General features: G+C 49.6%; 1 protein-coding gene across 2 annotated transcripts in view; it reads right to left on the bottom strand.

The window, feature by feature from the left end:
- UROS (uroporphyrinogen III synthase) overlaps nucleotides 1-12,402 on the bottom strand; it is a 516,510-nt gene that overhangs the window by 174,581 nt on the left and 329,527 nt on the right. For both annotated transcript variants that reach the window (XM_086922572.1, XM_086922573.1), the window contains one exon: nucleotides 1,180-1,254. In XM_086922572.1, the coding sequence (XP_086778698.1) occupies nucleotides 1,180-1,254 (75 nt within the window). The remainder of the gene's footprint in view (nucleotides 1-1,179; nucleotides 1,255-12,402) is intronic.

Below are 12,402 nucleotides of genomic sequence, written 5' to 3'. Positions count from 1 at the left end.
GAGACACCGGCGGTGGGGGACGATCACCGACATCAGGCGGTGACAGAAGTCGCACAGCTTAAACCCAGGCATCCCTACCGGCACCAGGAGTCGAAGTCAATTCGAAAAGAGATCCAAAACAGATCAAAAAGTTAGTCAAAAAATGACTAGAGTACTGCTCTTCCCGGATTTGCGCTTGCTGGTGCAAAAAAAAGAAGAACTGACGTCAGCGCGTGAAGGCGGCGTCTAACTACTCCGACGACGTCGTCCGGGCGATCACGACGCCGACGACGGGCACGGAGCCGCAGACGATAGCTACCGACGCGTAGGGGTACTGCTGACAAAAACTTTTTGGATCCAGTCTGACGCCTGGGGGGATATTCTAAGGTAAGGAATCTAACACTAACCTGTTTCTTTCAGATGTATCTTTTTATTGAAAAACAAGGATATATACAACATGACTGTTTCCCATTATGGTTAACCTCTTGACCATGACTGCCTTATTACATAAACACCGTCACACTACAACTATGCCACATTCCAGTCCTGAGGCTACTAAAGAAAATCTTGCCTTTTCTAAGACAGACATCCACTCAGTGATAATATTACAGCTGGACTACTGTAATGCCTCCCTTCCACCATATCAACAAGGCTGCAACTGATGTTGTCAGGCATCAATCAATCTTTAAACATCATCAAGCTTTACAATGGCGTTCGGTTCAAAAGAGAATTATGTTTAAGGTTCTCTCAATCTATCTTAGGGCCTTTTCAGGTACAGGGTCCTTGGATATCAAGTCACACATTACTTCCTATTTCCCCCACACGCAAACTCCTCTCCTTAAGTCAGCGACTCTTATCCATCCCCCGTAATGAAAAAAGTGTGGATTGGTCAGTGATCTGGTTGTTCATTAAATTCACAGTATCTGTTTGGCATCTTAGAGCCAGGACACCCTAACCTAAGGTAATCATTGTGCTTTATGAATATTCAGTTACATTCATTTTTTTTTCATCTGCTCATTGGAACACAGATATTCTCTCGCCAACTTAGACATGTTTTTACGCCCTTTCGATAGTTTGAATGCTTGGGTCTTGACAGCTTAAGAAACAATATCATGTATTTGTAAATAAAAGAAATCACAAGATACCCTTTATAGGTGTATAACCGATATATTTGATATGACAAGTCACGCATTAACTCACCTAACAAAGCAGTAGCTTTTCCAACTACATACACTGGTTTGGATTGCCATTTTTCTTTCAGCGAGTTCATCCAGGCTGAAAAACATTAGAATACTTTGTGTTAAAAATAATCCTTGGCTATGAAATACAGAAGTAAAGCATGGCAGAGGGTGGGGGTGCGGGACAGACTGCTCTTTGTTAAATATTGAAAGTTCAAGCTAAATGAATTTTCCCCATAAAATTTTATGTGCAATTGAATTCAATGGTTGGACCATCAACAGACAAACTATGTTTGGAATGACACACCTCACTGTTGTGTGAAGTTTCTGAAGGATACTTCTAACTGCAGATTCCTCACCTTTTAAATTCCTCCAGACACCAGAACTGAGCCGGAATCCTTTAATAATTTGGTATCACACACTTGTAGGTGGCGCTATTGGACTCCGTTGTGACTTCGCCTGCTTCTGGGCAATGATGGTGTTGAGCCGTATGTAGACACCACTGTTGTGCTGGATGGGGAGCTCCAATCCTGAACGTTTGTCTGTCTTTTACTGACCTCCAACATTTTGCTTTTGCGGACGGTGTGCATGGGATGTTTTACCTGAAACCTACAGGCTTCAAACCGTGCTACGCCTGCAGGAAAATATGTCAGTTACAGACCCAGATGAAGTCTGACTTTAGTGTCTCGGATCCAAACATGATGCAAACTCAACCATTACAATGGTAACAATAGGTATGGCAGGGGAGGCTCCTCCACGTGGGGGGGGATGAGCATCACCCCTCTGCTTTCTCGCAGTGCGAGAAGCAGAAACATAAAATGGTATTATAAATACCATGTTATGTGTCTGCTCTTAAGACTGCGAGAAAGGAGAAGGGTTTGGTTGGGGGCGGGCGGGTAGGCGGTCCTGTTCCAGGGCAGGGGAAGAGTGGCTTAACCACTGAAGTGGGCACTGGCTGTTTGGTTGGCCCCAGGGCCGACCAAACCAGTCATACAAACTCTCCCTTTTCTCCATGTAGGCTGCAGCCTACGTGGAGAAAATAGCCTCCCCATAGACGCCTGTGTGGTTGGCGTCCCAGCCAATCACAAGGCTGCCATTGCAGCGTTGTGGTTGGCTAAGGGGAGGTGAGGGAGGCTGCCTGCTTCCTGCGAGGACTCAGAGCAGAGACAATCCGACGCAGGACCGGACCGGGCCTGGCAAAGGTATGTTTTTCTTTTTTATTTAAAATTAACGCCCCCCACCCGCGAGTCATGCTGGCCGCGACTGAGGTATGGTTAAGTTGTACATCTGTATCAAGCGATTTACACTATCTTACAAGTAGGTGCTCACAAACAATACTCCCCATTACCAGAAAGAGCAATCCCTTCTTCATTCCAATTAATATCATTCATTACCAATGATAAATACTACAATGAAGGGCCAAGACATCATTTTTCAATAAGGTATGGTAAGGGGGCTTGGGCCTGGGGGCTACTGTTTTGATTAAATAAGGGCTGAGGTACGGGGGGAGTATAGGGGTAGTATTTTAGGGTTTAGGGTAGAGGAAGGGCTGGGGGCAGGGTGGAGCGCATGTGTAGTGGTTTAGGTTAGGGAAAGGGCTGAGGGCCGGGAAGGGGGGGAGGGGAAGGGGTCGCGCAGGTTTAGTATTGGGTTTAGGCCAGGGTGGTGTCGAGCAGGGGTAGGTGTTTAGGGGAAGGGCGTTTTTTTAGAATGGTTGGGGGCCGAGGGTGGTGTATGCCAGGGACTGGGATTATGGATTAGGGTAAGGGTCAGGGAAAACTTTGCCACGCATATGCCTTTAACATACATGCTTTTACAGCGAAATTTGTTGTAAAGGCATGCGTGGTAATGGCATAGTCATTGAAATAACATACGTAGTAAAGGTTTGCTTTGTAATGACATTCACTTTGTAATGCATGTGTGGTAAAGGCATGCAATGTAAAGTCATACATCCGACAATGCTCTGTTCAGTCTCACCTGACTGACCCGACCCACCTGCTGACCACTAACAGCCGTGGTAGGTGCAGGCCAAGCCACTGCTGTAATAAATCACACTCTCACATGAGCCTAGAGCAGAGGTCTTCAAACTGTGAGGCGCGCCCCCCTGGGGGGGCGTGAATGGGTTCCCAGGGGGGCGTGAATGCCTCTGTAATTGCATGTAAATGAAGATGGCCTGGAAGTGCGGTGATGTTTATTTGCTGCATTTCCAGGCTGTCTTCATTTACTTCCAGCCCTTGTGAGAATGGTGATCAGCATGCCATGGGGGCGGAGGTCAGGAAGTGTGCTGGAAGGGTCAAAAAGGTTGCTAAAATCAAGACATTTATGTATTTTTAACAACTGGCTGTTTTTATTATGATGCATAAACATCAATAATTTTCAAAGCACCTGATGCCACGTTCCTTGCCCCAGCAATTTTCAAAGTATCAATAAAAATGCCAGGATAACTCCAGTGATTAATGTTCTTTCTGGAGAGACGGAGCTTTGTCTGGAAGTGGAAGTTTCTTTTGACTCATCATAGCGCAGAAGGTTAATATGCCTGCTGCACAGAACATGTCCGATTCAGATCACACAGTACATACACTATAAATAGGTCAATGAGTTATGGTTTTTCTCAGAGAGATCTTTTTGTTACTTGCAGTTTAAAAGTTAAAATACTAATATATAGCTGAGTGCTATTAACTGTCACCAAAGAGCTACATGCAAACTGCAAGGAATATATTACAGCTACATATTTTTTGACCAGTTTTTCCTTATCCTAGTATCCTGCAAAAAGGGTTCATTTGGGTAGAAATCAAGTCTTCTTATTAAAGAAAACCACTCACAATGGTGTTACATTTTAAATTCTGAATTTGTGCTTTTTCAGACCAAGGACTCTTAAACTATACTGCCTACCAGTATGCATGACACGTGACTCCTACAACTTGAAGGCGTCACGCTGTCTTATGTAACATTTCCCATACACGGATTAACACTTGTATGTTTGTCTCCGTGCAACGTATGTGTGATGTAACGTGTTCTGACACCTTAAAATGGTATGAGTGGCGCTATAAAACTAAATTAATCTAAAAGACAGTGGTAATGGAGACTTGGGGGGCATTGTCAAATGGTGGTAGTGAGGGAATCCGTGGCGAGGGGGTCATTGGGGGGGGGGAGGGGGGCGTCACCAAACATTGTTGCACAGGGTGCCACCAGGACTTAGGCCGGCCCGGAGGCCTTTATTACAGAAATTTCCTTAGTCGCGAATCTTGTGGTAGCAGTTTTTTTCTGCTTGAATCATGATTATAAGAAATGTGGTAAATACAGAACAACAGTGTTGGTAAATTCAATTGTTATTTCCTATGAGGTTTAAATGCACACCACACAAGGAGGGACTTGCAGGGCACTGGGTGGATTGGTAGGTACTGCCCTCTTCACCCAAGGAGATTTGGGAGTGGTAATTGCTTCACAGCACTCAATTTACAACCAAGCAGTTACTCTAGGGAAGCACTGAGCCAATTAGCCAACTCTGGTACAGGGACAATAGGCTTCAGCAGCAGGTTGAGCACTGGGAAAGAGCTGCAGTCAGAGAAAGAGGTATTAGTTATAGAGGTCAAGCTCATCAAAATGCACCAAGGACGAGTTTAGAGGTAACAGGGAAAAGAGCAACGGAAAGTAAGAGGAGAATGGTTGAACAAAAGGAAGGCAGGCTTGGTTCAGGGGCAGATAGGCTGATTTGGTGCAAATAAATATTGGAGTCAGGAGAAAAGGCAAAAGGGTTTGTCACTAACGGAAGTTGTCAAGATGAAGTTAAAGAAGAAATTGTTAAAGGAGGTGGGAATTGTTTGGCGGCCAAGGGAATAGTTAATGTTTGTTTGAGTGCTGTGAGGACATATTAATCTGAGCGGCAATAAGCAGATGTTTTCTTTTGTACCTGAGCTCAAACGGCCTTATGACAACAGTAACAAGGTGTACGTGGTGATCCAATCCCAAAGTATGTTTGGGAGATTAAATGGCTGCTGAATCCACGCTCAACATATTTAAAAAACATGGCAGAAGACCACATAAGAAGTGAATTGTGCAGCAAAATAAACCGCAACATACATAGAACTAGGTTCTCTTAAAAACACAAGTGTGCAACAAAATGTATTTGTCTTCCTGTACTGCATAATAAAGCAGAACTTTCGAAAAGACATAAATCTGTCCTCCAGAATAGAATGTTTGTAAGTACTAGTTTACAGCACTGAAGAATCGAAATTTGCCTAGCTTACGTAACGGTAAGTTTCAATTCTATTAAGGACATGGAGGCGAGGATTATGCTATATCTTCCTTCGCTTTATTAACATAAAGAAACCACAGCAGCTCAGGAAAAGATATAATAAGAACAAAAAATGCTTTAAACATAAAGCATTGACGTAATGTACAACAAAAAAATCAACAACTCCCAAGAGTCTCTTTGCTTATAATAATAGTCCATAGTCCTTTGTCTCTGTCCATCATCACTATATAACCGGACTTCCCATCATCTTCCTCCTCTTTCTTCGCGCAGATCACGCTTAAGCCTCATTGGTCCTGTTTAGCACCGTCGTTGCCTGCCAAAAAAGGAACAGCATCAGCGAGGTGGCCCAGGAAATGCGACAACAAGGCGAGGAGCATTCAGTGAACAACACAGTACTGACAACGTAAAGGAAAACGCTTTACTTACTGCCATACGGGTGGGTAGAGACACCACTGTAGTCCGGGTGGGATAATCCTCGCCTCCGTGTCCTTAATAGAATTGAAACTTACCGTTACGTAAGCTAGGCAAATTTCGATTCTATGTCAGGACCGGAGGCTTCAGATTATGCTAGTTTAAAGCTTACTTACCACCAACTGAGCCAAATCCACCACCGGCTTAAAATAAAACCTCTTGAAGGTGGAATCCGAGGACCAATCCGCAGCTCGCATTAGGTCCTCCAGACGAGCACCCACTGAGAATGCCTTAGAGGCCATGGCCCCCCTGGCGGAGTGTGCTCCAAAGAGAGAAGTATTGCTGCCCGCTTCTTGCATGACCCATCGCACCCACCGAGCAATAGTGGGGGAGGAGACAGCTTTGTGTGGCTTCCGCAGGGCAATCAACAACTGACGCTCGCCCGGAGGGCGTAGATCCAAGGTCAGGTCCTCATATGCTTTGAGGCATTGCACGACACACAACTTAGGAGTGTCAGTAAAGGCTGGATAAGAAATGGAACGCGACGACGTCTTAGTACGTCGGCCCACCGTAAAAGTAACCCCATCCGGGGAAAAAACGCGTGCAGAGACATCCAGCGCGCGCCCGTCCGAGACGCGCCTACAAGAAACCAGACATAACAACATGGCTAACTTCGCCGAGAGCTCTTTAAGAGACAGATAAGAATTGGCTGGCCACGACAGGAACAAATTCAGAACCAAATTGACGTCCCAAAGGACGGAGTACCTGGGTTCTGGCGGCAGAGCGAGGCGAACAGCTCGCAGAAGTCGGCACACGAAAGGGTGTTCCCCTACCGGATGGCCATCGATGTTATCATGGCCCGCAGAAATCGCCGACCGGATAGCATTGATCGTCCTATAGGCCAAACCCTTGTCGGCCAAATGTGCCAGGAAATTTAGCACGGGAACAAGGCCGGCGACCATGGGATCCAAATCCCTTCGTAAACACCAACGCATCCACTTAAGCCAAGCGGATCTGTAACGCTTCGTCGTACTATCGGCCCATGCTTTGGAGAGCAAGTGCGCAGCCGACCCCGAAAGGCCCGGGAGCGTCCAGCGTCTCCTGAGAGCCTCCACGCCACGAGGCGGAGAGTGTTCTGCATGACGAGAGGGTGAGGTTCCTGATCCGGGCTCGTCAGGAGCAGAGGAAACAGGGGGAGTAGGATTGGAAAATCCCAAGAAAGTTCCAGAAGAACCGGAAACCACACTTGAGACCTCCACAGCGGTGTAACCAACACCAGTTCCGCACCCTGGCGGCGTATTTGAGCCGCCGTTCGCATGATCATGGAGAACGGGGGAAACGCAAACGGCTGTTCCCGACTCCAATCCTGCAAGAACGCGTCCGTGGCCTCCGCCAGAGGGTCCGGCCTCCAGCTGTAGAACCGCGGCAGCTGGTGGTCGAGACGGGACGCGAAGAGGTCCACCGAGAAGGGGCCCCAAAGGGAGTGAAGCCACCGGAAGACTCCCGGATCCAGTTTCCACTGGCTGGCATCCCTGAGATGTCGGGAGTGCCAATCCGCTACCTGATTGCTCTGGCCGGGCAGATACTCCGCCGTCACCGCAATGTGACGAGACAGGCAATAATCCCAGAAGTCCTTCGCTATGTCCGCCAAGGCGCGGGACCGAGGACCTCCTAGGTGGTTCACATACCGGACCGCCGAAACATTGTCCATCCGCAGCAGGACACAGGCCTTGACCGAATCCTTGGTCCAACAGCGAACAGCGAAGGAGCCCGCTAGGAGCTCCAAACAATTGATATGCAATTGTTGTTCTTCTGACGACCAGGCGCCGCCGGTGGAAAAATCCCCGCACCGGGCGCCCCAGCCCGACCTGCTGGCGTCGGACTCTATGATCAAGTCCGGAGCCGACCCGAAGATCGCTCGCCCATTCCATGCCTCCATGTGAGACAGCCACCATGACATCTCCTCCTTCACTTCGTCCGTGAGGGGGACCCACTGATCGTAACACATCCCACGGCGCAAATGCTGCGCCTTCAGGCGCTGAAGAGCCCTGTAGTGCAGCGGGCCTGGGAAAATCGCCTGGATGGAGGACGATAGAAGACCCACCACCTTGGCGACATGGCGCAGTGACGTACGGTCCCTCGCGATCGTCTGCCGAAGCAGGTGACGTATCTTTGCGACCTTCCGACCCGGAAGGCTCAAGACCGCCTGTACCGAGTCCACCACGAAACCTAAAAAGGTGATCCGCTGAGTGGGAACCAAAACCGACTTGGAGCCGTTGATGACGAACCCCAGTCTCTGAAGCAGGCTGACAGCTTGGCGCAGCTGTCCTGCCAGCACCTCTGGGCACTGCCCCATGAGGAGGATGTCGTCTAAGTATACCAGCATACGGACCCCCTGACTTCTGAGAAACTCCACTACCGGGTGGAGGACCTTCGTGAAGCACCACGGGCCGAAGAAAGACCGAACGGCAGGGCGGTGAATTCGAACACCTTGCCGTCCCACAGGAATTGTAGGAAATGACGATGAGGGGGGTGGATGGGAACGACCAAGTAGGCATCCTTGAGATCCAGTCGCACCATCCAATCCCGAGGGAGGAGCACGTCCCGAAGGAGGTGGATCCCCTCCATCTTGAAGTGACGGTAGACCAACCACCCATTGAACTCCTTGAGATTGATCACAGGCCTCTTGCCCCCATCTGTCTTGTCTACCAAGAAGACGTTGCTGAGGAACCCATGTGGGTGGCGCGTTGATAGACGGATGGCTCCCTTGCGCAGCAAGTCTGAGACCTCCCCGTCTATCAATCGCGCGTCGGAGTCTGAAAAAACCATCGGGCGCGGGGGCCTCGCCTGAGTTGGTTGGTCGTAAAACTCTATATGGAAACCTCTCACAGTTTGCAAAACCCAAGCATCGGCAGTGAGCAATTCCCACTCCCCGTAAAAGCTTGCCAGCCGCCCCCCAATCGGAACATGATCCAAGCAAAGCACACTTACCGGGGGCATTTCCTTGTCCGGAGTTCTTCTTGAACCCTCTGCCACCATAGCGCTGTCCCCTCGTGGGGTAGAAGTTGGTGTAGTTGGCCGAGGTCTGGTACTGACCTCTTCCGGAGCCTTGTCCACGGTTGTTGGTCTGCTGACCACGGCCGATCGCGCGGCCCCTGCCGCGACCGGCCCCTCCAGAAAAACGCTGGTGGAACACCCTCTTGATGCTGGACTGGGCCTTGTCCAGCGACGTGAACGTATTCACGAACTTTCCCAGCTCGCGGATGAAAGGCTCACCAAAAAGGCCACCCTGGGCCACGGCACCTGCCTCCGACGAGGCCAGGTCCCCCAGCTTCGGATCCAGCTTGATAAGGAGCGAACGCCGCCTCTCCGTGGATAGGGCACAGTTGGCGTTGCCCAAAAATACGATCACCCTCTGGGCCCAGTTGGAGAGCACCTCCGGTGAAATGGCGGTGCCATTCGCTCGGGCCTCCTCCGCCATATCAAGGATCTTCGTGGCGGGCCCGACCGCATCCAACAGCTTGTCCTGGCAGGCCCGCCAGGACCGGTCGATCCCCTTCCTGGGGTCCTTCATGAATTTTGCCAGGAAGGTGGCCATCTTGGGGTCCAAGTCTGGTGTCATGGCCACTTTCCCGTCCAGAGTAGGCCGAGGGCATTCCCCGCGCAGGCAACCCCTCGCCTCCTTCTCCAGGGGCTTGCGCAGCCTGCCCGCGACGAACTTCGCCACCGTCTTCCCCGGGGCCCAGGCCGCGGATCGGGGGTGGACGATCTCGTCCGGGTCCAGCATGCCCGACTCGTCTCGGGGCATCTCCTTCGCTGAAGGTGTCGGGAGCCAAGAGCGGGTCGACTCCCCGTCGTCATCCGTGTTCGGGGAGTCGTAGATCGGGGAGGCGGGCGCCGTAGACACGTCGCCCGAAGTGCCAGGGTCCACCAAGGGCGCCGGAGGCACCGCCGTCGCCTTGGCCAGGAAGGCGTCACGAAGTCGCTCGAAAGCGCCCTTGTCCACGCCTTGGGCCTCCGATGAAGGTCCCTCACCACGGGGTCTCTTCGGAGCGGGTGGCAACCCACCGGACGTCCCCGGGAGTTCGGGGGACGGAGGCACCTGCGCCGCTGCCAGCTTCGCACACTCCTCCACGATGCGGGCAGAAAGGCGGTCCTCCATGGGCCCTACCACCTCCGTCACGCAACGATAGATGGAGTTGTCCACCGCCTGATAAAACTCATCATCCTGCAGATAGGGGCAGGCCTCCTCATCGTACTCCCCTTCCATCTCGGAACCAAGGGGCAAATGCGGGGCACCCAAGAGGGCGGCAACCGAGAAAGTTCTCGAATGTGGGCAGGCCCAGCGGCTGCGATCACGTTTTTGGGCCAGCTGACGTGGCAGGTGGGCTGCACCAACCCCCAAGCGCGCAGACCCTCCTCGCCGGGACCGGGTCTACGTACCCCTCAAGCGCGCTAGGCCACACACGGAAAAGAGGTGCACAGATCTCGCCCGAGGGCGATTCACGCGGTCAGAACCGCTATACAGACCCCAGAGGGCGTCAAAATTGGCAAAGTACAGACCCGGATCACCAGGTGTCAGAGGGGTACGCGAGGGTCGGCCCCTGCGCAAGCAAACCCCACGGCGTGGCTCCTCGCACTGCGGAGGCGCGCCGGAGGGTCGGCGAGACGACAGGCCGCCCCCTTGCGGTCTATGTACACACCGCACACAAGTGGGAATAAAGTCGCGTAGGAACGATAGAACGTTCCCGCAACCGGGGACTCTGAAAGGGAATAAACCATGCAAGGAGTCCCCAAAGACCGCACACAAGACAATCAATCACAAGAAAAAGAAGTCGAAACAGAAAAACACTTATCTGGCTGCGGGAGCAGCGAAGAAAGAGGAGGAAGATGATGGGAAGTCCGGTTATATAGTGATGATGGACAGAGACAAAGGACTATGGACTATTATTATAAGCAAAGAGACTCTTGGGAGTTGTTGATTTTTTTGTTGTACATTACGTCAATGCTTTATGTTTAAAGCATTTTTTGTTCTTATTATATCTTTTCCTGAGCTGCTGTGGTTTCTTTATGTTAATAAAGCGAAGGAAGATATAGCATAATCTGAAGCCTCCGGTCCTGACATAGAATTAGATATGCAGTACTATGCAGCAGATGATGGATAACGTAGCAAATGCGGTAATATAAGTGGCCTTTTTTTCTGTAAAAAAGGCCATTCATTAGTGAAGCAGGTACTGCTGCCAGGTGTGTAAGTGGCAACTGCTGATTATCAATAATTAGGCAGATGCAGAAGGACTGGGGCCTATGGGTTTGAGGGGCCCACTGCATCACAGTTATCACTGTCTACCTTTAAAAAAGAGGCATGGGAGCTTATTTTCCTTTTTAGCATTAGGACAGAGGGCACCTTTGAAGAAAAAAGGGAGACCTGGTGTGATAGCTTTATGTTTTTTCTGAAAGGAACAGAGAACCTCATTCAAAATCGGAGAGATGGGCAGGCATGGTGGGGAAGAGGTGAGAGATGTAGAGGAGATGGCCTGCTACTCAGGACTGCTGTTATCAATAAAACAGCAGGTGTAGTTTCATTTGGGTCCAAGAGTGTGAGGGGCTACAACACCCCAATAATGGTGAGCCGTATTTTTGGGACCTCACATGTTTTTGTTTGATGCATTTGCTGTTTTATAAGTATCATACTTAGTGTGGTTAATGAGCTATAGAAAAAGTATTCCTGAAATCATCTCATAAGCCCGTCCCTTGCACACAGCCATGTCCCTTCCGCTCCACCAATCATTGCCTTAAAGTTTTGTAGGGGGGCCGCCCTCAAAACATTTTGCTTAAGGGGGGCTCGGAGCAAAAAAGTTTGAAGACCTCTGGCCTAGAGGCAGGGATCATTTCTATATGGTAAGCTACAGTACAAATGTCTCCTGCTAAGCAGTATGGTAATGCTATAGTATGTTTCCAAGGGGTAGTGAAGTGCTAGGAACTGGTGTCTACACTTACAGCCACACTTTGGTTCATGAGAAAGATTTGATTTGGCACTATGGTTGCCAGAAGTTAAATACCACTCCTTATCAATACTTCATTGCTTCAGCTGCGTTTGAAAATCGATGGTTTGGAAAAATGGAAAAGCTCTGTTAAAACCTACATGCAGAATGGGTTCTGTCTCTTTAGGCATCAGTCAATCGAAAAGAGGCATAAAACGCATTTCATTAGATTACCGAGAGCTTTCACGAAGGAAATTACAAACGAAACTGTAAAAAAAAAAGCTTAAAAACAAAACCCTTGAGTTGTTTTTCTTGACAACATTTGCTGACTGCATTAACACAGTCGAGAAGTGAGTATGAACGAATTGCACCATTAATACAGACGCAGATATGGTCTCTCCCCTGGCGTCGATCAAGATTTTACAATGCATTTTTAATAAGTCTTCTCTTGGCGGTGGACAAAAGGACAGCCTGTCATTGCACCCTGTCTGACTGTAATCTACACTTTACTAAATATGATGAAGCATTTATGAGTGGATATAGAAAATGCCTCTGGCGTATGTAAAAAAAAAAGGCGGAACGCAACAGCAGGAGGGAG

This window comes from Lissotriton vulgaris, chromosome 5 (assembly GCF_964263255.1).
Source record: "Lissotriton vulgaris chromosome 5, aLisVul1.2, whole genome shotgun sequence".
NCBI classification, from domain to species: domain Eukaryota; kingdom Metazoa; phylum Chordata; class Amphibia; order Caudata; family Salamandridae; genus Lissotriton; species Lissotriton vulgaris.
Note: the sequence above shows the minus strand (reverse complement) of the source record. Positions and strands in the feature narration are given on the sequence as shown.